Source organism: Salmo trutta, unplaced genomic scaffold (genome assembly GCF_901001165.1).
Source record: "Salmo trutta unplaced genomic scaffold, fSalTru1.1, whole genome shotgun sequence".
NCBI classification, from domain to species: domain Eukaryota; kingdom Metazoa; phylum Chordata; class Actinopteri; order Salmoniformes; family Salmonidae; genus Salmo; species Salmo trutta.
In genome coordinates, this window is record NW_021822211.1 from 845,661 (window position 1) to 873,403 (window position 27,743).

Below are 27,743 nucleotides of genomic sequence, written 5' to 3' on the forward strand. Positions count from 1 at the left end.
TCTCTCTCTTTAACAACATGTCTCTCCAGGAGCAGGTCTCTCTCTCTCTCTCTTTAACAACATGTTTCTCCAGGAGCAGGTCTCTCTCTCTCTCTCTTTAACAACATGTTTCTCCAGGAACAGGTCTCTCTCTCTCTCTCTTTAACAACATGTCACTCCAGGAGCAGGTCTTTCTCTCTCTTTCTCTCTCTCTCTTTAACAACATGTCTCTCCAGGAGCAGGTCTCTCTCTTTCTCTCTCTCTCTTTAACAACATGTCTCTCCAGGAGCAGGTCTCTCTCTCTCTCTCTCTCTCTCTTTAACAACATGTCTCTCCAGGAGCAGGTCTCTCTCTCTCTCTCTTTAACAACATGTCTCTCCAGGAGCAGGTCTCTCTCTCTCTCTCTCTCTCTCTTTAACAACATGTTTCTCCAGGAGCAGGTCTCTCTCTCTCTCTCTCTCTCTCTCTTTAACAACATGTTTCTCCAGGAGCAGGTCTCTCTCTCTCTCTCTTTAACATGTCTCTCCAGGTGCAGGTCTCTCTCTCTTTAAAACATCACCAGTCTCTCTTGATAAAAGTATGAGTCTCTCCTCCATTGAGTCCAAACATGTTCTTTCTCTCCCAGCCGCCATAGAAGAGCCCTGCTTCATCCCATTCAGCGTGGACTGTCCCTTCTGTTCTCCTCCTCTTCCCTCCTCTCACTCTCTCTCTCCGTCAGTGTGTGTGTGTGTGTGTGTGTGTGTGTGTGTGTGCGGCAGTCAGAAGATCTCAGGCAGCGTGACGTTGCGCAGCAGCCACTGTTGAGAGCGAGTGTGTGTGCAGTCTCTGACGCTGGGCACCTGGCTGTCCTCCTCACTGGCCTTGTCCAGACACTGGTTACTATTGACGTGGATCAGGGTCAACTTCTGTAGAGACAACAGACAGAGAAACAGACCTGGGTCAACTTCTATAGAGACAACAGACAGAGAAACAGACCTGGGTCAACTTCTACAGAGACAACAGACAGAGAAACAGACCTGGGTCAACTTCTACAGAGACAACAGACAGAGAAACAGACCTGGGTCAACTTCTATAGAGACAACAGACAGAGAAACAGACCTGGGTCAACTTCTACAGAGACAACAGACAGAGAAACAGACCTGGGTCAACTTCTACAGAGACAACAGACAGAGAAACAGACCTGGGTCAACTTCTACAGACACAACAGACAGAGAAACAGACCTGGGTCAACTTCTACAGACACAACAGACAGAGAAACAGACCTGGGTCAACTTCTATAGAGACAACAGACAGAGAAACAGACCTGGGTCAACTTCTACAGACACAACAGAGAAACAGACCTGGGTCAACTTCTACAGACACAACAGAGAAACAGACCTGGGTCAACTTCTACAGACACAACAGACAGAGAAACAGACCTGGGTCAACTTCTATAGAGACAACAGACAGAGAAACAGACCTGGGTCAACTTCTACAGAGACAACAGAGAAACAGACCTGGGTCAACTTCTATAGAGACAACAGACAGAGAAACAGACCTGGGTCAACTTCTACAGAGACAACAGACAGAGAAACAGACCTGGGTCAACTTCTATAGAGACAACAGACAGAGAAACAGACCTGGGTCAACTTCTACAGAGACAACAGAGAAACAGACCTGGGTCAACTTCTACAGACACAACAGAGAAACAGACCTGGGTCAACTTCTACAGACACAACAGAGAAACAGACCTGGGTCAACTTCTACAGACACAACAGACAGAGCAACATTTTTTTTTTAAATATATTTTAGCGACGCTCTTACCTAGAGCAACTCACAGTTTAAAAGTGCATTCATCTTAAAGTAACTGTCCTGTGAAAATGTCACTTTTAAAAGTGAATATTCTGTTAACTCATACCCAAATAATGTTGTTGACTCATCCTATATTTGTATGTGGCCAAAGCATAAAATTAAGAAAAAACACTTCAAACTGGTATGTCAAAAAGACAAGTGTCACTTCCTGACCAGTATAAGGGTTATTTGTTATTGGAGTTTGGTCAGGACGTGACAGAGGGTATTTTGTTTATGTGGTTCGGGGTGGTGATTTATTTAGTAGGGTGTTGGTTTAGTTAGTTCCGGGTTTTTGGGGTTATGTTCTAGGTTTGTATTTCTATGTGGTCTCTAGTCTTTTGTATTTCTATGTCTAGTTTATTGAGGTTGGACTCTCAATAGGAGGCAGGTGTTTTCTCGTTGCCTCTGATTGAGTCCTATATATGGGTAATTGTTTGGTGTAGTGTTGTGGGAGATTGTTTCTTGTTTTGCCTGTGTGAGCATGACGAGACTGTTTTGTTGTTCGTGTGTTCTTTGTTTTGTTGTTCGTGTGTTCTTTGTTTTGTTGTTCGTGTGTTCTTTGTTTTGTTGTTCGTGTGTTCTTTGTTTTGTTGTTCGTGTGTTCTTTGTTTTGTTGTTCGTGTGTTCTTTGTTTTGTTGTTCGTGTGTTCTTCGTGTTGTTGTTCGTGTGTTCTTCGTTTTGTTGTTTTGGTGTTCTCTTTATTTAAAATAAATAACAAGATGAGCATCCACATTCCTGCTGCGTTTTGGTCCTCTATTCCCGAAGGCAACCGTTACAGAATCTCCCACCACAATAGGACCAAGCAGCGGAGAAGGGAGCGATGGGAATCTGATATGGACTGTCGGGAAAAGGAGACAGAGTTGAGGAGAGGCATTTCCAGGGCTGTGGAGGATTTAAGGGAACCCGAGAGGCAACCCCAAGTTTTTTTTTGGTGGGGCACACGGGTAGTTTGGCTGGGCGAGGAGTGAGCCCCAGGCCAAATCCCCGTACCTTTTTTGGGCAACCAGTGACTGGACAGGTCCCGTGCTTCGGGGTAATGGGTACTGTGGCGAGGCCAAGTATTTTTAGGCCAGTACGCGCAGTACCAGCGCCCCGTATTTGCCAGGGGCAAGTGGGCATCAAGCCAGTAAGAGAGATGCCAGTTCTGTGCTCGAGACCGCCAGTACGCCTCTACGGTCCAGTGCGTCAGCCCAGTCCGACTCGTCCTGTTCCCGCTCCCCGCACTAGCCCTGAGGTGCGTGTTCCCAGGCTGATACCTCCAGTACCAGCACCACGCATTAGGCTTCCAGTGCGTCAACCCAGTCCGACTCGGCCTGTTCCCGCTCCCCGCACTAGCCCTGAGGTGCGTGTCCCCAGACTGGCACATCCAGTACCAGTACCACGCATCAGGCTTCCAGTGCGTCAGCCCAGCCTCGAGAGTTCGGCAATAGTGTGCAGTCCAGAGTATCCGGCACCAGTGTGCAGTCCAGAGTATCCGGCAACAGTGTCTAGTCCGGAATCGAGGGAGACTGCCTGCGATCCGGAACCGAGGGAGTCTGCCTGCGATCCGGAACCGAGGGAGTCTGCCTGCGACCCGGAACCGAGGGAGTCTGCCTGCGACCCGGAACCGAGGGAGTCTGCCTGCGACCCGGAACCGAGGGAGCCTGCCTGCGACCCGGAACCGAGGGAGCCTGCCTGCGACCCGGAACCGAGGGGGTCGGCCTGTGACCCGGAACCGGGTGAGTCGATCAGCAACCCGGAACTGAGTAAGTCTGTTGACAATCCGGAGCTAAAGATGATTAACTGTGTATCGAATGAGTCTGCCTACAGTGTGGAACGGAAGAGGTCTGCCTACGATCCGGAATGATGGGAGTCTGCCTAACTGAGCACGTCTGTCTGCATTCTGGAGGACAGTAGGCCGGATCCAGAACCACCTTCTGTATAGGTGGGTTGGGGAGGGGGGGTGTAGCACAAGTGCCGTCGGTGAAGGCAGCCACCCTCCCTTCCCTCCCTTTAGTTTAGGGGGATTTTTTTATTATTATTTTTTTATTTATGAGGTGCATCCGGGGTCTGCACCTTTAGGGGGGGTACTGTCACGTCCTGACCAGTATAAGGGTTATTTGTAATTGTTGTTTGGTCAGGACGTGACAGAGGGTATTTTGTTTGTGGTTCGGGGTGGTGATTTATTTAGTAGGGTGTTGGTTTAGTTAGTTCCGGGTTTATGTTCTAGGTTTGTATTTCTATGTCTAGTTTATTGGGGTTGGACTCTCAATTGGAGGCAGGTGTTTTCTCATTGCCTCTGATTGAGTCCTATATATGGGTAATTGTTTGGTGTAGTGTTGTGGGAGATTGTTTCTTGTTTTGCCTGTGTGAGCCTGACAAGACTGTTTTGTTGTTCGTGCGTTCTTCATTTTGTTGTTTTGGTGTTATCTTTATTTAAAATAAATATCAAGATGAGCATCCACATTCCTGCTGCGTTTTGGTCCTCTATTCCCGACAACAACAAGTTTAAAAAATGCTTGCTATTTCCTCATTGATGATGATGTCATCCTCCTGAGGATGCGCTGGCCAATCACCGATCTACTTGCATGAATCATTTTAATGACTAGTATACGCCTACACCATTCAGTTGTCGGGGTACGGCCACACCATTCAGTTGTCGGGGTACGGCCACACCATTCAGTTGTCGGGGTACGGCCACACCATTCAGTTGTCGGGGTACGGCCACACCATTCAGTTGTCGGGGTACGGCCACACCATTCAGTTGTCGGGGTACGGCCACACCATTCAGTTGTCGGGGTACGGCCACACCATTGTTGTCGGGGTACGGCCACACCATTCAGTTGTCGGGGTACGGCCACACCATTCAGTTGTCGGGGTACGGCCACACCATTCAGTTGTCGGGGTACGGCCACACCATTCAGTTGTCGGGGTACGGCCACACCATTCAGTTGTCGGGGTACGGCCACACCATTCAGTTGTCGGGGTACGCCCACACCATTCAGTTGTCGGGGTACGGCCACACCATTCAGTTGTCGGGGTACGCCCACACCATTCAGTTGTCGGGGTACGCCCACACCATTCAGTTGTCGGGGTACGCCCACACCATTCAGTTGTCGGGGTACGGCCACACCATTCAGTTGTCGGGGTACGCCCACACCATTCAGTTGTCGGGGTACGCCCACACCATTCAGTTGTCGGGGTACGGCCACACCATTCAGTTGTTGGGGTACGCCCACACCATTCAGTTGTTGGGGTACAGCCACATCATTCAGTTGTCGGGGTACGGCTACACCATTCAGTTGTCGGGGTACGGCCACACCATTCAGTTGTCGGGGTACGGCTACACCATTCAGTTGTCGGGGTACGGCTACACCATTCAGTTGTCGGGGTACGGCCACACCATTCAGATGTTGGGGTACGGCTACACCATTCAGTTGTCGGGGTACGGCTACACCATTCAGTTGTCGGGGTACGGCTACACCATTCAGTTGTCGGGGTACGGCTACACCATTCAGTTGTCGGGGTACGGCTACACCATTCAGTTGTTGGGGTACGGCCACACCATTCAGTTGTTGGGGTACGGCTACACCATTCAGTTGTCGGGGTACGGCTACACCATTCAGTTGTTGGGGTACGGCCACACCATTCCAATACAGAAAAGCTGCTTTTTATCATACTTCATAAATAAAAAATTGGATGGAAAACTATATATTTTACTCATATTGTAAATAATTATATGATATATTTCATAGAAATCTGGAAACACTTGACAGTTACTTTAAGGTAGATAAAACAACAACTAGCACAGTCAGCAGGGTCAGTGGTAGTAAGAAAAGACAAGGATAGGTTGTTTACTGTTGACAGACAGACATACCATGGGGTCATACTCCCAGAGCTGGTTTCCTTTCAGGTGATGACACTTGAGCATCATGACAGGACCGTTGAGTTTGGACACGTCTAGACACAGGTCATCTGTCCTGATCTCTTTATTGGCCGTGTAGCTGAACACCTGCAGGGGACGACACACGGTCAGATGGGAAGACAAGAGACCTCTCTCTCTCTCTCTCTCTCTCTTATGTCATTTACATTGTATCTCTCTCCTCTCAGGTCAGAGAAGTTGCTCAGGTTAATGTTTATCACTGATAAACACCAAAGGTAATCTTATTACTGTTGTCCTGTCCTCAGTTGATCAGTTACGGAGTTCTAGTTACCTGGTTTCCTCCCCTGCCATGGCAGTTCTAGTTACCTGGTTTCCTCCCCTGCCATGGCAGTCCTAGTTACCTGGTTCCCTCCCCTGCCATGGCAATCCTAGTTACCTGGCTTCCTCCCCTGCCATGGCAGTTCTAGATACCTGGTTTCCTCCCATGCCATGGCAGTTCTAGTTACCTGGTTTCCTCCCATGTCATGGCAGTTCTAGTTACCTGGTTTCCTCCCCTGCCATGGCAGTTCTAGTTACCTGGTTTCCTCCCATGCCATGGCAGTTCTAGTTACCTGGTTTCCTCCAAGCCATGGCAGTCCTAGTTACCTGGTTTCCTCCTATGTCATGGCAGTTCTAGTTACCTGGTTTCCTCCCATGCCATGGCAGTTCTAGTTACCTGGTTTCCTCCCCTGCCATGGCAGTCCTAGTTACCTGGTTTCCTCCCATGCCATGGCAGTTCTAGTTACCTGGTTTCCTCCCCTGCCATGGCAGTCCTAGTTACCTGGTTTCCTCCCCTGCCATGGCAGTTCTAGTTACCTGGTTTCCTCCCATGCCATGGCAGTTGAAGATGCCAACTTTCTCGTTCTCCTTCCGGGCCATGTTGTCCAGACACTGGTTAGTCTCCACGTTACGGATCTGACAGAACAACACACAACCAACAATTATCACTGATTCAATGTGTGTGTGTTTAGTGTGTGTGTGTTGTATGTTTAGCGTGGGTGCACCTCTCCCAGTGAGTAGTAGTGTCGTGGTATCTGGGAGTCAGGATAGACGTTCTCCAGGTACCAGCTGAAAGGTTTACACTGTAGCTTCTGTCTCAGAGACGAGCGAGACGTGATGTCACCATAGTCCACCTTCGTCACACCTGAAACACAGTGTTTTCCATTAGCGTCAGCTGTCGGCTAATCAGCAGGTTACAGACTCATTTTCAGCCAGCTACATTTTCCACTTCATATTAACTAGGCTACTTTTCATTTAAGTTTCAATTCGCTACTCCATCCAGCCCTCTCCCGCTAGAATGAAAGATATGTATCTTCTAGCGATCTATTTATAGGCGCCTGTCAGCCACAAAGCGAGTGATGACAGGGAAATGCAGCAGAGAGGAAGAGGCAAAGCAAGAGGTTTCACGCTCGCCAAAATCTGTCCAATGCGTTTCTATGATCTTATTTTGGACCTAAGCTTGTCGCCTGCCTTCCCACCTTTGGGACAACGACTCCCATTGTTTGGGCGGAGACATGAGCATCTCGTCATTATATAGCCTACAGATTTCTGGTTGCAGTCGAATTTCTTTACACCTGTGGGAGAGAGCATGATTCTCGTGAATTTGCACGTCCCATGTAATGTAAGTGGTAACGATGAGTGGAAATCCATGACTTAGCCTAATTATTGTTTACTGACAAAATCATTCATTTCTTTTGCGTTTCACATAGCCAGCCACGCGGAGCGGCCTAGGCTATTTACTGTGTGTTGATTGACAACTGAACAGCAAGTGTTGACTAGTTTCTAAAAGGTGTCGAACTGACTGAATAAATTCAAATGGCCTACATCCCTTTGCCCTTCAACATGGTTATATGTCCATGGTGTCGCATCGGGACAAGTCAACCAAAGGATTTCCTAGGATTCCTTTCCTAGGCTGCCAGACAGGACGATAAAGTGAGTGACTTTCATCTCGTCAGTCTGTAGCCTACCGAATGGCGTCGGAGAGACGTTCATTTGGCTCCCTAATTTGTAATTAGGGAATCAACTAAATGTATTGAAAATGAATGAACTTCCCCAAAATGATCATAAGACAGGAACAGAATGCATCAGTGATTCGTATTTCCTGCAACTTTCTAAGTCAAGAGGCAACGAGAATTCCCCCTGTCTGTTTCTGCAGTGCACGAGTCTACCACTTTGTGTAGCCGTTAGCGATGAAGCTAATGTCTTCTGGTAGATGGAAAGGCTCCCAAAAAACGTCTCAATGAAATGTTAACTACAAAGTAGCCTATGCTGACCTGGCAGAATGATATCAGGGTTATTTTCATCAACCCAGTGGGTATTTGTTTTATCTACCATCATATGTGGCTACAAAAACCCTGCTCAACAACAGCCTCTTGCTAGGTGTGCACTTGAATTAAAGGGTAAATACACCCCGAAAAAACAAGTATCAGATTTATCCCAGACCTGAAAAGTGGTCTCCTGATGTGGTTTAAGCATTGTTATGGATTTAGAACATCCAATGTGATTTTGAGAGTGAAAACGGGGGAAATGGAAACCTAGAAAAACAAAACCTTAAAATATATTTTTCAAGATAATGTGGGCTATTTACTTCATTTTTCATTTTTAATAAAATGCATAATTTGAAGAACAAATATAATTGTGGCAATTCATATGTTGTAGTAAAAGTGTAAATAACACTTTAAATCAAGAGAACACTGGTTAAATGCTAAAAAAGTTTTAATGTTCTCCTACTTAGAAAATAGTCCTGGTCATATAGGCCTAGACCTTGACAACTAACAATACCAACACAAGGAACAATACACTGATCCTTTTGTTGTCATTTAAATTGCAAAGTCATGTCTTTCTACATAATACCGCAACACATTTTTTCCAATCTGGGACATAAACTCGATAAAGTATTCAATATTTTCACTGTGTATCTCAGATGGAATCAAGTTGTTACAATGTACCCAAGACCACCAAAATAGAGCTGCTTCGGCCTGGCTGGCTACTTTTCTATTTGACTGGCTACTCTATGTAGTGGTGGAAAACACACAACACACGTCACCATGGTCACAATCACCAACTACCCAAAGGACTGGAAGAATCTTACAAACATGTTTCTCATAGTGTGTTTGATATCTACTTCTCTGGATTAGGGATTGTTATTAAAGTAAGAGGAAGCAGTGAACACTAAACTTCCTGTTAGTGGAAGAGAGGTGAACCTTTGTCCTTGTTCTTGTCTGTCCTCTACCTGATCTGTGCAGGGGTGTGTGTGTCTGTGTGTGTGTGTGTCTGTGTGTGTGTGTGTGTGTGTATATATGTGTCTGTGTGTGTGTCAGTGATGAGATGGCAAGGTTAACAGAGGCTGTGTTGCGTGAAATTATTCTGCCCCTGCCCCCCGTCGCCTCGCTCTGTCAGGTCACCACGGCAACATCACATTGATAATGGGGGCTGTGCTTTGGCAATAGAGGGTGGGGTTATATCCTGCCTGGTTGGCCCTGTCCGGGGGTATAGTTGGACGGGGCCACAGTGTCTCCCGAACCCTCCTATCTCAGCCTCCAGTAATTATGCTGCAATAGTTTATCGGGGGGCTAGGGTCAGTCTGTTATATCTGGAGAATTTTTCCTGTCTTATCCGGCGTCCTGTGTGAATTTAAGTTTGCTCCCTCTAATTCTCTCTCTCCCCCTTTCTCTCTCTCTCTCTCTCTCTTTCTCTTCTCTCAGAGGACCTGAGCCCTAGGACCATGCCTCAGGATTACCTGGTCTGATGACTCCTTGCTGTCCCCAGTCCACCTGGTCATGCTGTTGCTCCAGTTTCAACTGTTCTGCCTGCGGCTATGGAACTCTGACCTGTTCACTGGACGTGCTACCTTGTCCTGGACCTGCTGTTTTCGACTCTCTCTCTACCGCACCTGCTGTCTGTAACTCTGAATGATTGGCTATGAAAAGCCAACTGACCTTTACTCCTGAGGTGCTGACCTGTTGCACCCTCGACAACCACTGTGATTATTATTATTTGACCCTGCTGGCCATCTATGAACATTTGGACATCTTGGCCATGTTCTGTTATAATCTCCACCAGGCACAGCCAGAAGAGGACTGGCCACCCCTCATAGCCTGGTTCCTCTCTAGGTTTCTTCCTAGGTTCTGGCCTTTCTAGGGAGTTTTTCTTAGCCACCGTGCTTCTACATCTGTATTGCTTGCTGTTTGAGGTTTTTAGGCTGGGTTTCTGTATAGCACTTTGTGACAACTGCTGATGTAAAAATGGCTTTATAAATACATTTGATTGATTGGAGAATACATACCTGGCTTCTGTTTTGAAACATCCCCCAGACACACAGCAACCCTCGCCCCTCACTCACTCACCAGGGGAGATGATGTAGAAGAAGTTTTTGAACTGGTCCATCCAGACCTCGGCCAGGCGTCTGTTGTTCTTATTGATGATCTGACCCGTTCCCCCTGGAAACGTGTAGGGCGTGGCCTTCCGGAACACGTGACCCACGTGAGAACACGTCACGATCTCCAACGTCCCCCCGCACTGCCAGATCTATACAACACACCAGAAACACTCATGTTACAACTACATAGCCCTGTGTGTGTGTGTGTGTGTGTGTGTGTGTGTGTGTGTGTGTGTGTGTGTGTGTGTGTGTCAGGGATGCAAACTGTTGAGGGCCCAAAAAGGTGGCACTTTTCCCCCCCACTGAAACATAAAAAACGTAAAAAATCCCTGCTAGGTGGAAATGCAGGTTTGAAATAATTAAACAACACAGAATATGATCTACATGATCAGTCTCTGTGTGTCAAATAAAAAGTGGTTCATGTGAACCTGGCTCACAGCTAAAACATGTAAGGAAAACAATCCAATGTTATTTGTTGCCTAGACTTTACTGCAAATGACTCAAGTCTTGAGAAAAAACAATACACTAATATTGCAGTTAGCCATGACAGCCTTTATAATAGAATACGTGTGACCACACACATCTAAATACTGCACTTGAGAAAAAAACATCCTAAAGTAGAATGAAACAAACAGGCATTCTATGTTTGCTCTATTGTAGTGGTCACTATAGTAGACCTCGATCAAGTGCACAAGGCTACATGTGTACCAAAATAACATTCACTGAGTAAAACAATAATCCCCCCTCACCCACACAAAGGTGTTACTACCAAGTTCAACACAACAAAAGCAATATCTTTGGGCTACACGGCATGTTATTACATTGTACACGTTCTGCCTGTGGACATCTGTTGTACAATGTGCCAACAGAGCATGATACCCTTTGTTGGCATACTTGATCTCTTTCAGGCAGAGAGGTCACCTGGCGTACCCCTTTTATCCACTGTGTTGAAAGAAGGAAAGTGTGTGGCGTTTCTTTCACCTCTATAGGCATCCAGCTTAAGCCAGGCCCAGCTCCAACTACACTTGATCCCTGAATCCACTTGTTTAACAAGCAACGCCTCATTTTCACCTAATTCTCTCATTCTGAAAATCAACCACATACTGTAGAGGGAAAACATTAGTTCACAGAAAATAGTTGGTTCGGTAGCTAGTTAACATTTCACACAGATCGCCAGGGTCCAGTAAGCAACTAACGCGTTATAACTTGAGGAACGGCAAGGAGTACCAATTAATACTATAGCGAATTGGTTAGGTTACTAACGTTAGCTCATCTGATGTAGTAACGTTAGCTAGCTAGCTGTCTGACTTTATTAGCCAGCTAATTTTCACACAATAAACTCAATAATTTGATCAGCTAAGTTGGCTAATGTTTCTCAACATTTCTCTGGCTAGCTAACGGAGAACTCCATCCAGCTACTACAGCAAGATACTTAACAACGCTATCAATACTTGTTCCACCACACTTTCTCCCTCACCTCAAACTTTCCAAATGCCAGTTGTTTTTCGGTTACAGCTCATGAAGTATGGTTCATCACCTTCCTCTGCACCCTACTGCTGTCTTTCAGAGCGCTCTGATTCTGTAACTAGCACATTGGCTGTCTCTTCTCTCTTCGGGCTGCATTCTGTTGTTATGTGAATGATTGGCTGAGCCTTGGACACAGACAGAATTACTCCAAACGCGCATCGCTCGTTCACTTACAAACGCGCATCACTCGTTCACTTACAAACGCGCATCACTCGTTCACTTACAAACGCGCATCACTCGTTCACTTACAAACGCGCATCGCTCGTTCACTTAGAGTCAGTAGTGATCCAAAGCTCCCACTGCCAAACTTTTCTCATCTGATCTACACGATTCACGTAGGTCGCCTATTTTGGATTCAAAACGGCGAATTTCACCAAAAGGTGACTAGTTTGCATCCCTGGTGTGTGTGTGTGCGCTTGCATGCCCTATGTATGTGTGCGTGTGCCCTGTGTATGTGTGTACTCACCCTAAAGGAGATCTCCAGGTTCTCTCCTCCCCAAATGTCCATACCTGCGTCATACGTCCCTATCTCCTGGAAATAATCTCTGTCTATAGAAAACAACCCACCGGCCATGGTAGGAGTCCTGGAGAGAGAGAGAGAGAGAGAGAGGAGAGAGAGAGAGAGAGAGAGGGGAGAGAGAGGGGGAGGGGAGAGAGAGAGAGAGAGGGGGGGGAGAGAGAGGGGAGGGAGGTGGGGGGAGAGAGAGAGCAAGGGGGGGAGAGAGAGAGAGGGGGGAGGGAGGTGGGGGGAGAGAGAGCAAGGGGGAGAGAGAGAGGGAGAGGGGAGTGGAGAGAGAGGGGAGGGAGGTGGGGGGAGAGAGAGAGCAAGGGGGAGAGAGGGAGGGAGAGAGAGTGAGGGGAGAGGGGGAGAGAGAAGAAAACAGTCACTCAAAACTACATTCTGATTTCATGTTTGCACAGAGATCACAACTTTGTCATTAGAGATGGTATCTTCAGAGGCACAAAAACATCCCGTCCACCTCCAGAGATCGTTGTTTTTTCCTGTTTTTCCATCTCAATCCAATTCAATTCAATGTAAGGGCTTTATTGGCATGGGAAACATATGTTAACATTGCCAAAGCAAGTAATCTCTCTCTCCCTGTCAGTCTCTCAGGAGGGATATACAGTGGCAAGAACAAGTATGTGAAGCCTTTGGAATTACCTGGATTTCTGCATAAATTCATCATCAAATTTGATCCGACCTTCATCTCAGATCAAATCACTACAAGTCACTACAATAGACACAAACAGTGTGCTTAAACTAATAACACATAAATGATTGTATTTTTCTTGTCTATATTGAATACATAATAAAACATTCACAGTGTAGGTTGGGAAAAGTATGTGAACCCCTAGGCTAATGACTTCTCCAAAAGCTAACCTGGAGTCCAATCAATGAGATGAGATTGGAGATGTTGGTTAGAGTTGCCCTGTCCTATACAAAACACTCAAAATTTGAGTTTGCTATTCACAAGAAACATTGCCTGATATGAACCATGCCTCGAACAAAAGAGATCCCAGGAGACCTAAGATTAAGAATTGTTGACTGCATAAAACTGGAAAGGGTTACAAAAGTATCTTTAAAAGCCTTGATGTTCATCAGTCTATAAATGAAGAAAGTTCAATACTATTGCTACTCTCCCTAGGACGTCCTGCAAAGATGACTGCAAGAGCACAGCGCATAATGCTCAACTAGGTTAAGAAGAATCCTAGATTGTCAGCTAAAGACTTACAGAAATCTCTGGAACATGCTAACATCTGTTGACGAGTCTACGATACATAAAACACTAAACAAGAATGGTGTTCATGGGAGGACACCACGAAAGATGCTGTCCAAAAAAAACATTTCTGCACGTCTGAAGTTTACAAAAGAGCACCTGGATGTTCCACAGCGCTACTGGCAACATATTCTGTGGACAGATGAAACTAAAGTTGAGTTGTTTGGAAGGAACACACAACACTATGTGTGGAGAAAAAAATTAACAGCACACCAACATCAAAACCTCATCCCAACTGTAAAGTATGGTGGAGGGAGCATCATGGTTTGGGGCTGCTTTGTTGCCTCAGGGCCTGGACAGCTTGCTATCATCAACGGATAAATTAATTCCCAAGTTTATCAAGACATTTTGCAGGAGAATGTAAGGCTATCTGTCACCAATTGAAGCTCAACAGAAGTTGGGTGATGCAACAGGACAACGACCCAAAACACAGAAGTAAATCAACAACAGAATGGCTTCAACAGAAGAAAATACGCCTTCTGGAGTGGCCCAGTCAGAGTCCTGACCTCAACCCGATTTAGATGCTGTGGCATGACCTCAAGAGAGCGGTTCACACCAGACATCACAAGAATATAGCTGAACTGAAACAGTTTTGTAAAGAGGAATGGTCCAAAAGTTCTCCTGACCAGTGCAGGAGTGCAGGTCTGATCTGCAACTACAGAAAACGTTTGGTTGAGGTTATTGCTGCCAAAGGAGGGTCAACCAGTTATTACATCCAAGGGTTCACATACTTTTCCCACCCTGCACTGTGAATGTTTACACAGTGTGTTCAATAAATAAATGAAAACATATAATTGTTTGTGTGTTATTAGTTTAAGCAGACTGTGTTTGTCTATTGTTGTGACCTAGATGAAGATCAGATGAAATTGTATGACCAATTTAAGCAGAAATCCAGGTAATTCCAAAGGGTTCACATAGTTTCTTGCCACCATATGTCATTGAGCTAAAGACTTGTTTTCAAGATGTTGATCAGGAAGACAACAGGAAACATGGTGCCAGTGCCACATAGAACTACAAATAGAACAGCACACGTCCCCCTGGGGAAACATATTGTGGGAACACGATCTGAGCTGTGGAGCTGTGGAGCTGTGCACTGTGTGGGGAGTCACACACGTTCTGTTGTTGGCCAGCTGGGAACACAAGAGTAGCAAAATACCTTGGCCACGCAGGCAGGGGAAAACAGAAAAACACCTTGGCCACGCAGGCAGGGGGAAACAGAAAAACACCTTGGCCACGCAGGCAGGGGTAAACAGAAAAACACCTTGGCCACGCAGGCAGGGGAAAACAGAAAAACACCTTGGCCACGCAGGCAGGGGAAAACAGAAAAACACCTTGGCCACGCAGGCAGGGGAAAACAGAAAAATACCTTGGCCACGCAGGCAGGGGAAAACAGAAAAACACCTTGGCCACGCAGGCAGGGGAAAACAGAAAAACACCTTGGCCACGCAGGCAGGGGAAAACAGAAAAACACCTTGGCCACGCAGGCAGGGGGAAACAGAAAAACACCTTGGCCACGCAGGCAAGGGGAAACAGAAAAACACCTTGGCTGATATTAGCTGGCTAAAGATAAACTCAATAACATGTTGTTTTACTGAAACTACTTTACTCAGGTCACTTCACGAATAGACTAGTCAGTTTCCCTGTCTTGTGATGGAAGCAAGGACTGACTGGAAACGGGACCTCTGAATGTGCCTCTGATAGTCCCAGTTGGACTGGTGGGGAACATGAACAGGAAGAGGTGATGAGGGACAAGCTAAAACAAACCCTGGGTTTTATTCCTGAATGTTCACAGAGTTTCCCCATCCTCAACTACACAGGAACACAGCAACACGGCTACACCACACTGAGCTCATGTATTTTACTGAAAACAGAACTTCTAACTAAGTCCCAGCTATGCCACTATTACTAGTCTATTACATTTAGAATCAGTGGTGTTAGGAGCAGGGCTGATATCCTCTACGTTCCAGTCTCTATGCCACTATTACTAGTCTATTACATTTAGAATCAGTAGTGTTAGGAGCAGGGCTGATATCCTATACGTTCCAGTCTCTATGCCACTATTACTAGTCTATTACATTTAGAATCAGTAGTGTTAGGAGCAGGGCTGATATCCTCTACGTTCCAGTCTCTATGCCACTATTACTAGTCTATTACATTTAGAATCAGTAGTGTTAGGAGCAGGGCTGATATCCTCTACGTTCCAGTCTCTATGCCACTATTACTAGTCTATTACATTTAGAATCAGTAGTGTTAGGAGCAGGGCTGATATCCTCTACGTTCCAGTCTCTATGTCACTATTACTAGTCTATTACATTTAGAATCAGTAGTGTTAGGAGCAGGGCTGACATCCTCTACGTTCCAGTCTCTATGCCACTATTACTAGTCTATTACATTTAGAATCAGTAGTGTTAGGAGCAGGGCTGATATCCTCTACGTTCCAGTCTCTATGCCACTATTACTAGTCTATTACATTTAGAATCAGTAGTGTTAGGAGCAGGGCTGATATCCTCTACGTTCCAGTCTCTATGTCACTATTACTAGTCTATTACATTTAGAATCAGTAGTGTTAGGAGCAGGGCTGATATCCTCTACGTTCCAGTCTCTATGCCACTATTACTAGTCTATTACATTTAGAATCAGTAGTGTTAGGAGCAAGGCTGATATCCTCACTGACTGGAGCTGAAGAGAGTCTACGTTCCAGTCTCTATGCCATTATTACTAGTCTATTACATTTAGAATCAGTAGTGTTAGGAGCAGGGCTGATATCCTCTACGTTCCAGTCTCTATGCCACTATTACTAGTCTATTACATTTAGAATCAGTAGTGTTAGGAGCAGGGCTGATATCCTCACTGACTGGAGCTGAAGAGAGTCTACGTTCCAGTCTCTATGCCACTATTACTAGTCTATTACATTTAGAATCAGTAGTGTTAGGAGCAGGGCTGATATCCTCACTGACTGGAGCTGAAGAGAGTCTACGTTCCAGTCTCTATGTCACTATTACTAGTCTATTACATTTAGAATCAGTAGTGTTAGGAGCAGGGCTGATATCCTCTACGTTCCAGTCTCTATGCCACTATTACTAGTCTATTACATTTAGAATCAGTAGTGTTAGGAGCAGGGCTGATATCCTCACTGACTGGAGCTGAAGAGAGTCTACGTTCCAGTCTCTATGCCACTATTACTAGTCTATTACATTTAGAATCAGTAGTGTTAGGAGCAGGGCTGATATCCTCTACGTTCCAGTCTCTATGTCACTATTACTAGTCTATTACATTTATAATCAGTAGTGTTAGGAGCAGGGCTGATATCCTCTACGTTCCAGTCTCTATGCCACTATTACTAGTCTATTACATTTAGAATCAGTAGTGTTAGGAGCAGGGCTGATATCCTCTACGTTCCAGTCTCTATGCCACTATTACTAGTCTATTACATTTAGAATCAGTAGTGTTAGGAGCAGGGCTGATATCCTCTACGTTCCAGTCTCTATGCCACTATTACTAGTCTATTACATTTAGAATCAGTAGTGTTAGGAGCAGGGCTGATATCCTCTACGTTCCAGTCTCTATGTCACTATTACTAGTCTATTACATTTAGAATCAGTGGTGTTAGGAGCAGGGCTGATATCCTCACTGACTGGAGCTGAAGAGAGTCTATGTTCCAGTCTCTATGTCACTATTACTAGTCTATTACATTTAGAATCAGTAGTGTTAGGAGCAGGGCTGATATCCTCTACGTTCCAGTCTCTATGTCACTATTACTAGTCTATTACATTAAGAATCAGTAGTGTTAGGAGCAGGGCTGATATCCTCTACGTTCCAGTCTCTATGTCACTATTACTAGTCTATTACATTTAGAATCAGTAGTGTTAGGAGCAGGGCTGATATCCTCACTGACTGGAGCTGAAGAGAGTCTACGTTCCAGTCTCTATGTCACTATTACTAGTCTATTACATTTAGAATCAGTAGTGTTAGGAGCAGGGCTGATATCCTCACTGACTGGAGCTGAAGAGAGTCTACGTTCCAGTCTCTATGCCACTATTACTAGTCTATTACATTTAGAATCAGTAGTGTTAGGAGCAGGGCTGATATCCTCTACGTTCCAGTCTCTATGTCACTATTACTAGTCTATTACATTTAGAATCAGTAGTGTTAGGAGCAGGGCTGATATCCTCACTGACTGGAGCTGAAGAGAGTCTACGTTCCAGTCTCTATGCCACTATTACTAGTCTATTACATTTAGAACCAGTAGTGTTAGGAGCAGGGCTGATATCCTCACTGACTAGAGCTGAAGAGAGTCTACGTTCTAGTCTCTATGTCACTATTACTAGTCTATTACATTTAGAATCAGTAGTGTTAGGAGCAGGGCTGATATCCTCTACGTTCCAGTCTCTATGCCACTATTACTAGTCTATTACATTTAGAATCAGTAGTGTTAGGAGCAGGGCTGATATCCTCTACGTTCCAGTCTCTATGCCACTATTACTAGACTATTACATTTATAATCAGTAGTGTTAGGAGCAGGGCTGATATCCTCTACGTTCCAGTCTCTATGTCACTATTACTAGTCTATTACATTTAGAATCAGTAGTGTTAGGAGCAGGGCTGATATCCTCACTGACTGGAGCTGAAGAGAGTCTACGTTCCAGTCTCTATGTCACTATTACTAGTCTATTACATTTAGAATCAGTAGTGTTAGGAGCAGGGCTGATATCCTCTACGTTCCAGTCTCTATGTCACTATTACTAGTCTATTACATTTAGAATCAGTGGTGTTAGGAGCAGGGCTGATATCCTCACTGACTGGAGCTGAAGAGAGTCTACGTTCCAGTCTCTATGTCACTATTACTAGTCTATTACATTTAGAATCAGTAGTGTTAGGAGCAGGGCTGATATCCTCTACGTTCCAGTCTCTATGTCACTATTACTAGTCTATTACATTTAGAATCAGTAGTGTTAGGAGCAGGGCTGATATCCTCTACGTTCCAGTCTCTATGCCACTATTACTAGTCTATTACATTTAGAATCAGTAGTGTTAGGAGCAGGGCTGATATCCTCTACGTTCCAGTCTCTATGTCACTATTACTAGTCTATTACATTTATAATCAGTAGTGTTAGGAGCAGGGCTGATATCCTCTACGTTCCAGTCTCTATGCCACTATTACTAGTCTATTACATTTAGAATCAGTAGTGTTAGGAGCAAGGCTGATATCCTCACTGACTGGAGCTGAAGACAGTCTACGTTCCAGTCTCTATGCCACTATTACTAGTCTATTACATTTAGAATCAGTAGTGTTAGGAGCAGGGCTGATATCCTCTACGTTCCAGTCTCTATGTCACTATTACTAGTCTATTACATTTAGAATCAGTAGTGTTAGGAGCAGGGCTGATATCCTCTACGTTCCAGTCTCTATGTCACTATTACTAGTCTATTACATTTATAATCAGTAGTGTTAGGAGCAGGGCTGATATCCTCTACGTTCCAGTCTCTATGTCACTATTACTAGTCTATTACATTTAGAATCAGTAGTGTTAGGAGCAGGGCTGATATCCTCTACGTTCCAGTCTCTATGCCACTATTACTAGTCTATTACATTTAGAATCAGTAGTGTTAGGAGCAGGGCTGATATCCTCTACGTTCCAGTCTCTATGCCACTATTACTAGTCTATTACATTTAGAATCAGTAGTGTTAGGAGCAGGGCTGATATCCTCACTGACTGGAGCTGAAGAGAGTCTATGTTCCAGTCTCTATGTCACTATTACTAGTCTATTACATTTAGAATCAGTAGTGTTAGGAGCAGGGCTGATATCCTCACTGACTGGAGCTGAAGAGAGTCTATGTTCCAGTCTCTATGCCACTATTACTAGTCTATTACATTTAGAATCAGTAGTGTTAGGAGCAGGGCTGATATCCTCACTGACTGGAGCTGAAGAGAGTCTACGTTCCAGTCTCTATGTCACTATTACTAGTCTATTACATTTAGAATCAGTAGTGTTAGGAGCAGGGCTGATATCCTCTACGTTCCAGTCTCTATGCCACTATTACTAGTCTATTACATTTAGAATCAGTAGTGTTAGGAGCAGGGCTGATATCCTCTACGTTCCAGTCTCTATGTCACTATTACTAGTCTATTACATTTAGAATCAGTAGTGTTAGGAGCAGGGCTGATATCCTCACTGACTGGAGCTGAAGAGAGTCTACGTTCCAGTCTCTATGTCACTATTACTAGTCTATTACATTTAGAATCAGTAGTGTTAGGAGCAGGGCTGATATCCTCACTGACTGGAGCTGAAGAGAGTCTACGTTCCAGTCTCTATGCCACTATTACTAGTCTATTACATTTAGAATCAGTAGTGTTAGGAGCAGGGCTGATATCCTCTACGTTCTAGTCTCTATGCCACTATTACTAGTCTATTACATTTATAATCAGTAGTGTTAGGAGCAGGGCTGATATCCTCACTGACTGGAGCTGAAGAGAGTCTACGTTCCAGTCTCTATGTCACTATTACTAGTCTATTACATTTAGAATCAGTAGTGTTAGGAGCAGGGCTGATATCCTCTACGTTCCAGTCTCTATGCCACTATTACTAGTCTATTACATTTAGAATCAGTAGTGTTAGGAGCAGGGCTGATATCCTCTACGTTCCAGTCTCTATGCCACTATTACTAGTCTATTACATTTAGAATCAGTAGTGTTAGGAGCAGGGCTGATATCCTCACTGACTGGGGCTGAAGAGAGTCTACGTTCCAGTCTCTATGTCACTATTACTAGTCTATTACATTTAGAATCAGTAGTGTTAGGAGCAGGGCTGATATCCTCTACGTTCCAGTCTCTATGCCACTATTACTAGTCTATTACATTTAGAATCAGTAGTGTTAGGAGCAGGGCTGATATCCTCTACGTTCCAGTCTCTATGCCACTATTACTAGTCTATTACATTTAGAATCAGTAGTGTTAGGAGCAGGGCTGATATCCTCTACGTTCCAGTCTCTATGTCACTATTACTAGTCTATTACATTTAGAATCAGTAGTGTTAGGAGCAGGGCTGATATCCTCTACGTTCCAGTCTCTATGTCACTATTACTAGTCTATTACATTTATAATCAGTAGTGTTAGGAGCAGGGCTGATATCCTCTACGTTCCAGTCTCTATGCCACTATTACTAGTCTATTACATTTAGAATCAGTAGTGTTAGGAGCAGGGCTGATATCCTCACTGACTGGAGCTGAAGAGAGTCTATGTTCCAGTCTCTATGTCACTATTACTAGTCTATTACATTTAGAATCAGTAGTGTTAGGAGCAGGGCTGATATCCTCACTGACTGGAGCTGAAGAGAGTCTACGTTCCAGTCTCTATGTCACTATTACTAGTCTATTACATTTAGAATCAGTAGTGTTAGGAGCAGGGCTGATATCCTCACTGACTGGAGCTGAAGAGAGTCTACGTTCCAGTCTCTATGCCACTATTACTAGTCTATTACATTTAGAATCAGTAGTGTTAGGAGCAGGGCTGATATCCTCTACGTTCTAGTCTCTATGCCACTATTACTAGTCTATTACATTTAGAATCAGTAGTGTTAGGAGCAGGGCTGATATCCTCACTGACTGGAGCTGAAGAGAGTCTACGTTCCAGTCTCTATGTCACTATTACTAGTCTATTACATTTAGAATCAGTAGTGTTAGGAGCAGGGCTGATATCCTCTACGTTCCAGTCTCTATGCCACTATTACTAGTCTATTACATTTAGAATCAGTAGTGTTAGGAGCAGGGCTGATATCCTCTACGTTCCAGTCTCTATGCCACTATTACTAGTCTATTACATTTAGAATCAGTAGTGTTAGGAGCAGGGCTGATATCCTCACTGACTGGAGCTGAAGAGAGTCTACGTTCCAGTCTCTATGTCACTATTACTAGTCTATTACATTTAGAATCAGTAGTGTTAGGAGCAGGGCTGATATCCTCTACGTTCCAGTCTCTATACCACTATTACTAGTCTATTACATTTAGAATCAGTAGTGTTAGGAGCAGGGCTGATATCCTCTACGTTCCAGTCTCTATGCCACTATTACTAGTCTATTACATTTAGAATCAGTAGTGTTAGGAGCAGGGCTGATATCCTCTACGTTCCAGTCTCTATGTCACTATTACTAGTCTATTACATTTAGAATCAGTAGTGTTAGGAGCAGGGCTGATATCCTCTACGTTCCAGTCTCTATGTCACTATTACTAGTCTATTACATTTATAATCAGTAGTGTTAGGAGCAGGGCTGATATCCTCTACGTTCCAGTCTCTATGCCACTATTACTAGTCTATTACATTTAGAATCAGTAGTGTTAGGAGCAGGGCTGATATCCTCTACGTTCCAGTCTCTATGCCACTATTACTAGTCTATTACATTTAGAATCAGTAGTGTTAGGAGCAGGGCTGATATCCTCTACGTTCCAGTCTCTATGTCACTATTACTAGTCTATTACATTTAGAATCAGTAGTGTTAGGAGCAGGGCTGATATCCTCACTGACTGGAGCTGAAGAGAGTCTACGTTCCAGTCTCTATGCCACTATTACTAGTCTATTACATTTAGAATCAGTAGTGTTAGGAGCAGGGCTGATATCGTCTACGTTCCAGTCTCTATGTCACTATTACTAGTCTATTACATTTAGAATCAGTAGTGTTAGGAGCAGGGCTGATATCCTCTACGTTCCAGTCTCTATGTCACTATTACTAGTCTATTACATTTAGAATCAGTAGTGTTAGGAGCAGGGCTGATATCCTCACTGACTGGAGCTGAAGAGAGTCTACGTTCCAGTCTCTATGCCACTATTACTAGTCTATTACATTTAGAATCAGTAGTGTTAGGAGCAGGGCTGATATCCTCTACGTTCCAGTCTCTATGTCACTATTACTAGTCTATTACATTTAGAATCAGTAGTGTTAGGAGCAGGGCTGATATCCTCTACGTTCCAGTCTCTATGTCACTATTACTAGTCTATTACATTTATAATCAGTAGTGTTAGGAGCAGGGCTGATATCCTCTACGTTCCAGTCTCTATGTCACTATTACTAGTCTATTACATTTAGAATCAGTAGTGTTAGGAGCAGGGCTGATATCCTCACTGACTGGAGCTGAAGAGAGTCTATGTTCCAGTCTCTATGTCACTATTACTAGTCTATTACATTTAGAATCAGTAGTGTTAGGAGCAGGGCTGATATCCTCTACATTCCAGTCTCTATGCCACTATTACTAGTCTATTACATTTAGAATCAGTAGTGTTAGGAGCAGGGCTGATATCCTCTACGTTCCAGTCTCTATGCCACTATTACTAGTCTATTACATTTAGAATCAGTAGTGTTAGGAGCAGGGCTGATATCCTCACTGACTGGAGCTGAAGAGAGTCTATGTTCCAGTCTCTATGTCACTATTACTAGTCTATTACATTTAGAATCAGTAGTGTTAGGAGCAGGGCTGATATCCTCTACGTTCCAGTCTCTATGCCACTATTACTAGTCTATTACATTTAGAATCAGTAGTGTTAGGAGCAGGGCTGATATCCTCACTGACTGGAGCTGAAGAGAGTCTACGTTCCAGTCTCTATGTCACTATTACTAGTCTATTACATTTAGAATCAGTAGTGTTAGGAGCAGGGCTGATATCCTCTACGTTCCAGTCTCTATGCCACTATTACTAGTCTATTACATTTAGAATCAGTAGTGTTAGGAGCAGGGCTGATATCCTCTACGTTCCAGTCTCTATGTCACTATTACTAGTCTATTACATTTAGAATCAGTAGTGTTAGGAGCAGGGCTGATATCCTCTACGTTCCAGTCTCTATGCCACTATTACTAGTCTATTACATTTATAATCAGTAGTGTTAGGAGCAGGGCTGATATCGTCTACGTTCCAGTCTCTATGCCACTATTACTAGTCTATTACATTTAGAATCAGTAGTGTTAGGAGCAGGGCTGATATCCTCTACGTTCCAGTCTCTATGTCACTATTACTAGTCTATTACATTTAGAATCAGTAGTGTTAGGAGCAGGGCTGATATCCTCTACGTTCCAGTCTCTATGTCACTATTACTAGTCTATTACATTTATAATCAGTAGTGTTAGGAGCAGGGCTGATATCCTCTACGTTCCAGTCTCTATGTCACTATTACTAGTCTATTACATTTAGAATCAGTAGTGTTAGGAGCAGGGGTGATATCTTCACTGACTGGAGCTGAAGAGAGTCTATGTTCCAGTCTCTATGTCACTATTACTAGTCTATTACATTTAGAATCAGTAGTGTTAGGAGCAGGGCTGATATCCTCACTGACTGGAGCTGAAGAGAGTCTACGTTCCAGTCTCTATGCCACTATTACTAGTCTATTACATTTAGAATCAGTAGTGTTAGGAGCAGGGCTGATATCCTCACTGACTGGAGCTGAAGAGAGTCTATGTTCTAGTCTCTATGTCACTATTACTAGTCTATTACATTTAGAATCAGTAGTGTTAGGAGCAGGGCTGATATCCTCTACGTTCCAGTCTCTATGTCACTATTACTAGTCTATTACATTTAGAATCAGTAGTGTTAGGAGCAGGGCTGATATCGTCTACGTTCCAGTCTCTATGCCACTATTACTAGTCTATTACATTTAGAATCAGTAGTGTTAGGAGCAGGGCTGATATGGGTAGTGTGTCCTACCTACCGAACGGGCAGAGTGCGGTCTCCCTTGCGACGGTCCATCTCTCTCTGGGGTACAGGGTACCAGCGGAAGTTCAGCTTCCAGTTGAAGCCTCCGTAGGTCATGTCAGAACCAGCCATGTACTCAAACGTGTCATCACTGATCACGTCGATGATGGGACACACCACTGTTTTCCTGCAACACATATTTACACACCTCCACATCAGAAGACCTTTACATCCACAATGACAAAGTGTTGAGTAGATGCTGGGACTTGTGAGTCGTTATCATTTCAATTTCAATCCCTTCTAATATCCAAAACATCTGCAGACCTCTACTGTCACTGCCACTACCATCATGCTGTGTGCACGCACGCACACACGCACTGACAGTCACTAGACAAACATCAATCAACAGTAGGTAGGTAGTTCCTTAAATGAAGTATCCTTTAATATAGACCACATGGAAAAGTCAAAAGGTGATTTTTGATATGAATTAAGACATGCTAAATGTCTCTCTGTGACTTCTAGGATGATTTAACCCACCTAACCCCAACATTTATCCAAGTTGAAATGTTTTATTGATACCAGTCATGAGAAACATACAATGGTACAGTTTACATAGACCATGGTTGGGCAACCCTTCCTCCATCCTTCCTACAGAAGAAGACATACAGAGGGGTCGAAAGATAGATGCTGGAAAGTACGCTGGGAGAAAAATGTGTTCAGAAAATAACTAAATAATAGTAATTAAGAGGTAATTAGATAAGTAGATAAATAAATAGTGAATAGATGATGAAGGAGCTCTAGACTTGGACCATAATACAGGGTTAGGTACCAGCGCCAGCAAGGAGGCAAAGGCTATAGTTTCTGTAAACGCAACTCTTTGGGGTGACGCCTATAAGAGCAATCAACGGGTTGAGTTCGATAGGCCGATTCAGCACTTCTGAGAACGTCTGGAAAACTGACTTCCAGAATCCCTCTCGTTTGGGGCACAGCCAACACATGTGAATGAGAGAGAAAACTGACTTCCAGAATCCCTCTCGTTTGGGGCACAGCCAACACATGTGAATGAGAGAGAACACTGACTTCCAGAATCCCTCTCGTTTGGGGCACAGCCAACACATGTGAATGAGAGAGAACACTGACTTCCAGAATCCCTCTAGTTTGGGGCACAGCCAACACATTTGAATGAGAGAGAAAACTGACTTCCAGAATCCCTCTAGTTTGGGGCACAGCCAACACATATGAATGAGAGAGAAAACTGACTTCCAGAATCCCTCTAGTTTGGGGCACAGCCAACACATATGAATGAGAGAGAAAACTGACTTCCAGAATCCCTCTAGTTTGGGGCACAGCCAACACATGTGAATGAGAGAGAAAACTGACTTCCAGAATCCCTCTAGGTTTGGGGCACAGCCAACACATGTGAATGAGAGATGTATGACAGCTTCTGCACTTATCAACCCCAACATTTATCCAAGTTTTCACCATCATTGTAAAGCCATAGTTGCATTGACAAAGTCATTTGTGAAGATGATTATTTATTTAATGTGAATAGTGATTCATTTAAGGTAAAAAAATGTTTTAAATGGTCCTTCACTGTAAGGTCAACCCAGTTAGGTGAACTGAACTCTCGTTTTAACATGGTGAAACTATTCCTTTAAAAAATACAATTCTAAAGAAACATGGAACATCTAATAGTAAAATCCTGGTGTGAAACCAGGTGAGCTGGTTCTACTCCTTGGGCCATTTTCTGGTGTTTTGTGGTGGGAAACTGAGCAGGTCGAGCATAGCCCTGTAGATAACCCATAGATAGACAGGCTAGAAATGTTTTAACAATGTCAATGTTTTAGTGAAGCTTGCATTCAATTGCCCCTCTCATTGCACACAACATGCTTCCATTCCCCCTGTCACAAGGGAATTTATGGCTAATTTAAGATCATGTCGTCAACACTGTTACGGTCAACCCTGTTATTTCATTTGGCACTTACTATTATTTTATTCTTTTATTTAACCTCTTGAGATGGAAAACATGTTTTGTATTCATTTGAACATGTGCTCTTTATGACAGAAGAATGTTAAATTAGGTGAACTAAAACATTGTTTTTCTCCACTAAGTTACACTAGTACTGAAAAGGCATCTAACTGGTGGAACGACCCAAGTCCTGCTGTCAGCTCAGCACATATACAGCTGTAGCACGGAATACAATCTGACCTCTGTCTCTTTCCCTCTGCTCTCTCTGTGTGTGTGTGTGTGTGTGTGTGTGTGTGTGTACCAGCCTGAGGACATAAGTAAACAGAGGCTTTGTAATTAAGCATCAAATAAAACACAAGGACAAGCCCCTGCAGGCTCAACAAACTCCTACTCATTTATTTATTACACCCAGCGTGTGTCTACGTGAGTGTGTGGGTGTGTGTGTGGTGTATGTGTGGTGTGTGTGGTGTGTGTGTGGTGTATGTGTGTGGTGTGGTGTGGTGTGTGTGTGTGTGTGTGTGTGTGTGTGTGTGTGTGTGTGTGTGTGTGTGTGTGTGTGTGTGGTGTGTGTGGGTGTGTGGTGTGGTGTGGTGTGTGTGTGTGTGTGTGTGTGTGTGTGGTGTGTGTGCGTGGTGTGTGTGTGTGTGTGGTGTGTGTGTGTGTGTGTGTGTGTGTAACATACCTGTCTAGCTTGATGCGGGCCAGCAGAGGTTCCAGCCAGCCAATGGTGCACTCACAGTGAGCATCTAGAAACGTGATCACCTACATGACAACAAACACTTTACTATGACTCTCCTTCTGACAGAGAGGCTACTGACAGCAGCTGCATCTGAGCAGCATTTCACAATTTATACACACACACAGGATTGGACTACACACACACACACACACACACCACACCACACACACACACACACACACACACACACCTGTCCGGTGGAGAGTGAGGCTCCTTTCAGTCGAGCTCTGATCAGTCCAGATCTCTGTTCCATCCTCACCACTCTGACTGGAACCTCCATCCTCCTGACATACTGCTCTAATGGCCGCTTCAGGAAGTCTACAACACACACACACACACGCACGCATCAGACACACACATCAGAGACACTCATCACACACAAATGCAGGCCCAAAAACATATACTTAGTGCACTACCAGACTCATAGATGGAATAAATCCATAATCTGTGTGTGTGTGTGTGTGTGAGTGTGTGTGTGTGTGTGTGGTGTGGTGTGTGTCTCTGATGTGTGTGTCTGATGCGTGCGTGCGTGTGTGTGTGTGTCTGATGTGTGTGTGTGTAGATTTGTGTGTGTGTGTGCGTGTATATATGTGTGTGTGTGTGTGTGTGTATATATATATATATATATATATATGTGTGTGTGTGTGTGTGTGTGTATGTATATATGTGTGTGTGTGATTATATATATACACTGCTCAAAATAAAGGGAACACTTAAACAACACAATGTAACTCCAAGTCAATCACACTTCTGTGAAATCAAACTGTCCACTTAGGAAGCAACACTGATTGACAATAAATTTCACATGATGTTGTGCAAATAGAATAGACAACAGGTGGAAATTATAGGCAATTAGCAAGACACCCCCAATAAAGGAGTGGTTCTGCAGGTGGGGACCACAGACCACTTCTCAGTTCCTATGCTTCCTGGCTGATGTTTTGGTCACTTTTGAATGCTGGCGGTGCTTTC

General features: G+C 44.2%; 1 protein-coding gene and 1 long non-coding RNA gene across 2 annotated transcripts in view; both read right to left on the minus strand.

The window, feature by feature from the left end:
* Positions 1-493: 493 nt before the first annotated feature.
* The window catches only part of LOC115181015 (polypeptide N-acetylgalactosaminyltransferase 1), a gene marked incomplete at its 5' end in the record, with an annotated part of 36,790 nt that continues 9,540 nt past the window's right edge, over positions 494-27,743 (minus strand). Inside the window, 9 exon segments of the mRNA XM_029743130.1 lie at positions 494-884; positions 5,667-5,801; positions 6,528-6,626; positions 6,716-6,855; positions 10,058-10,238; positions 12,083-12,200; positions 24,083-24,253; positions 26,718-26,797; positions 26,965-27,092. Coding sequence (XP_029598990.1) covers positions 738-884; positions 5,667-5,801; positions 6,528-6,626; positions 6,716-6,855; positions 10,058-10,238; positions 12,083-12,200; positions 24,083-24,253; positions 26,718-26,797; positions 26,965-27,092 — 1,199 coding nt within the window.
* Positions 5,864-6,521, minus strand: LOC115181016 (uncharacterized). Its single transcript, XR_003873230.1, has 2 exons — positions 6,214-6,521; positions 5,864-6,073 (listed from the first exon to the last, which is right to left on the minus strand). It is a non-coding gene; the product is annotated as an uncharacterized LOC115181016 (long non-coding RNA).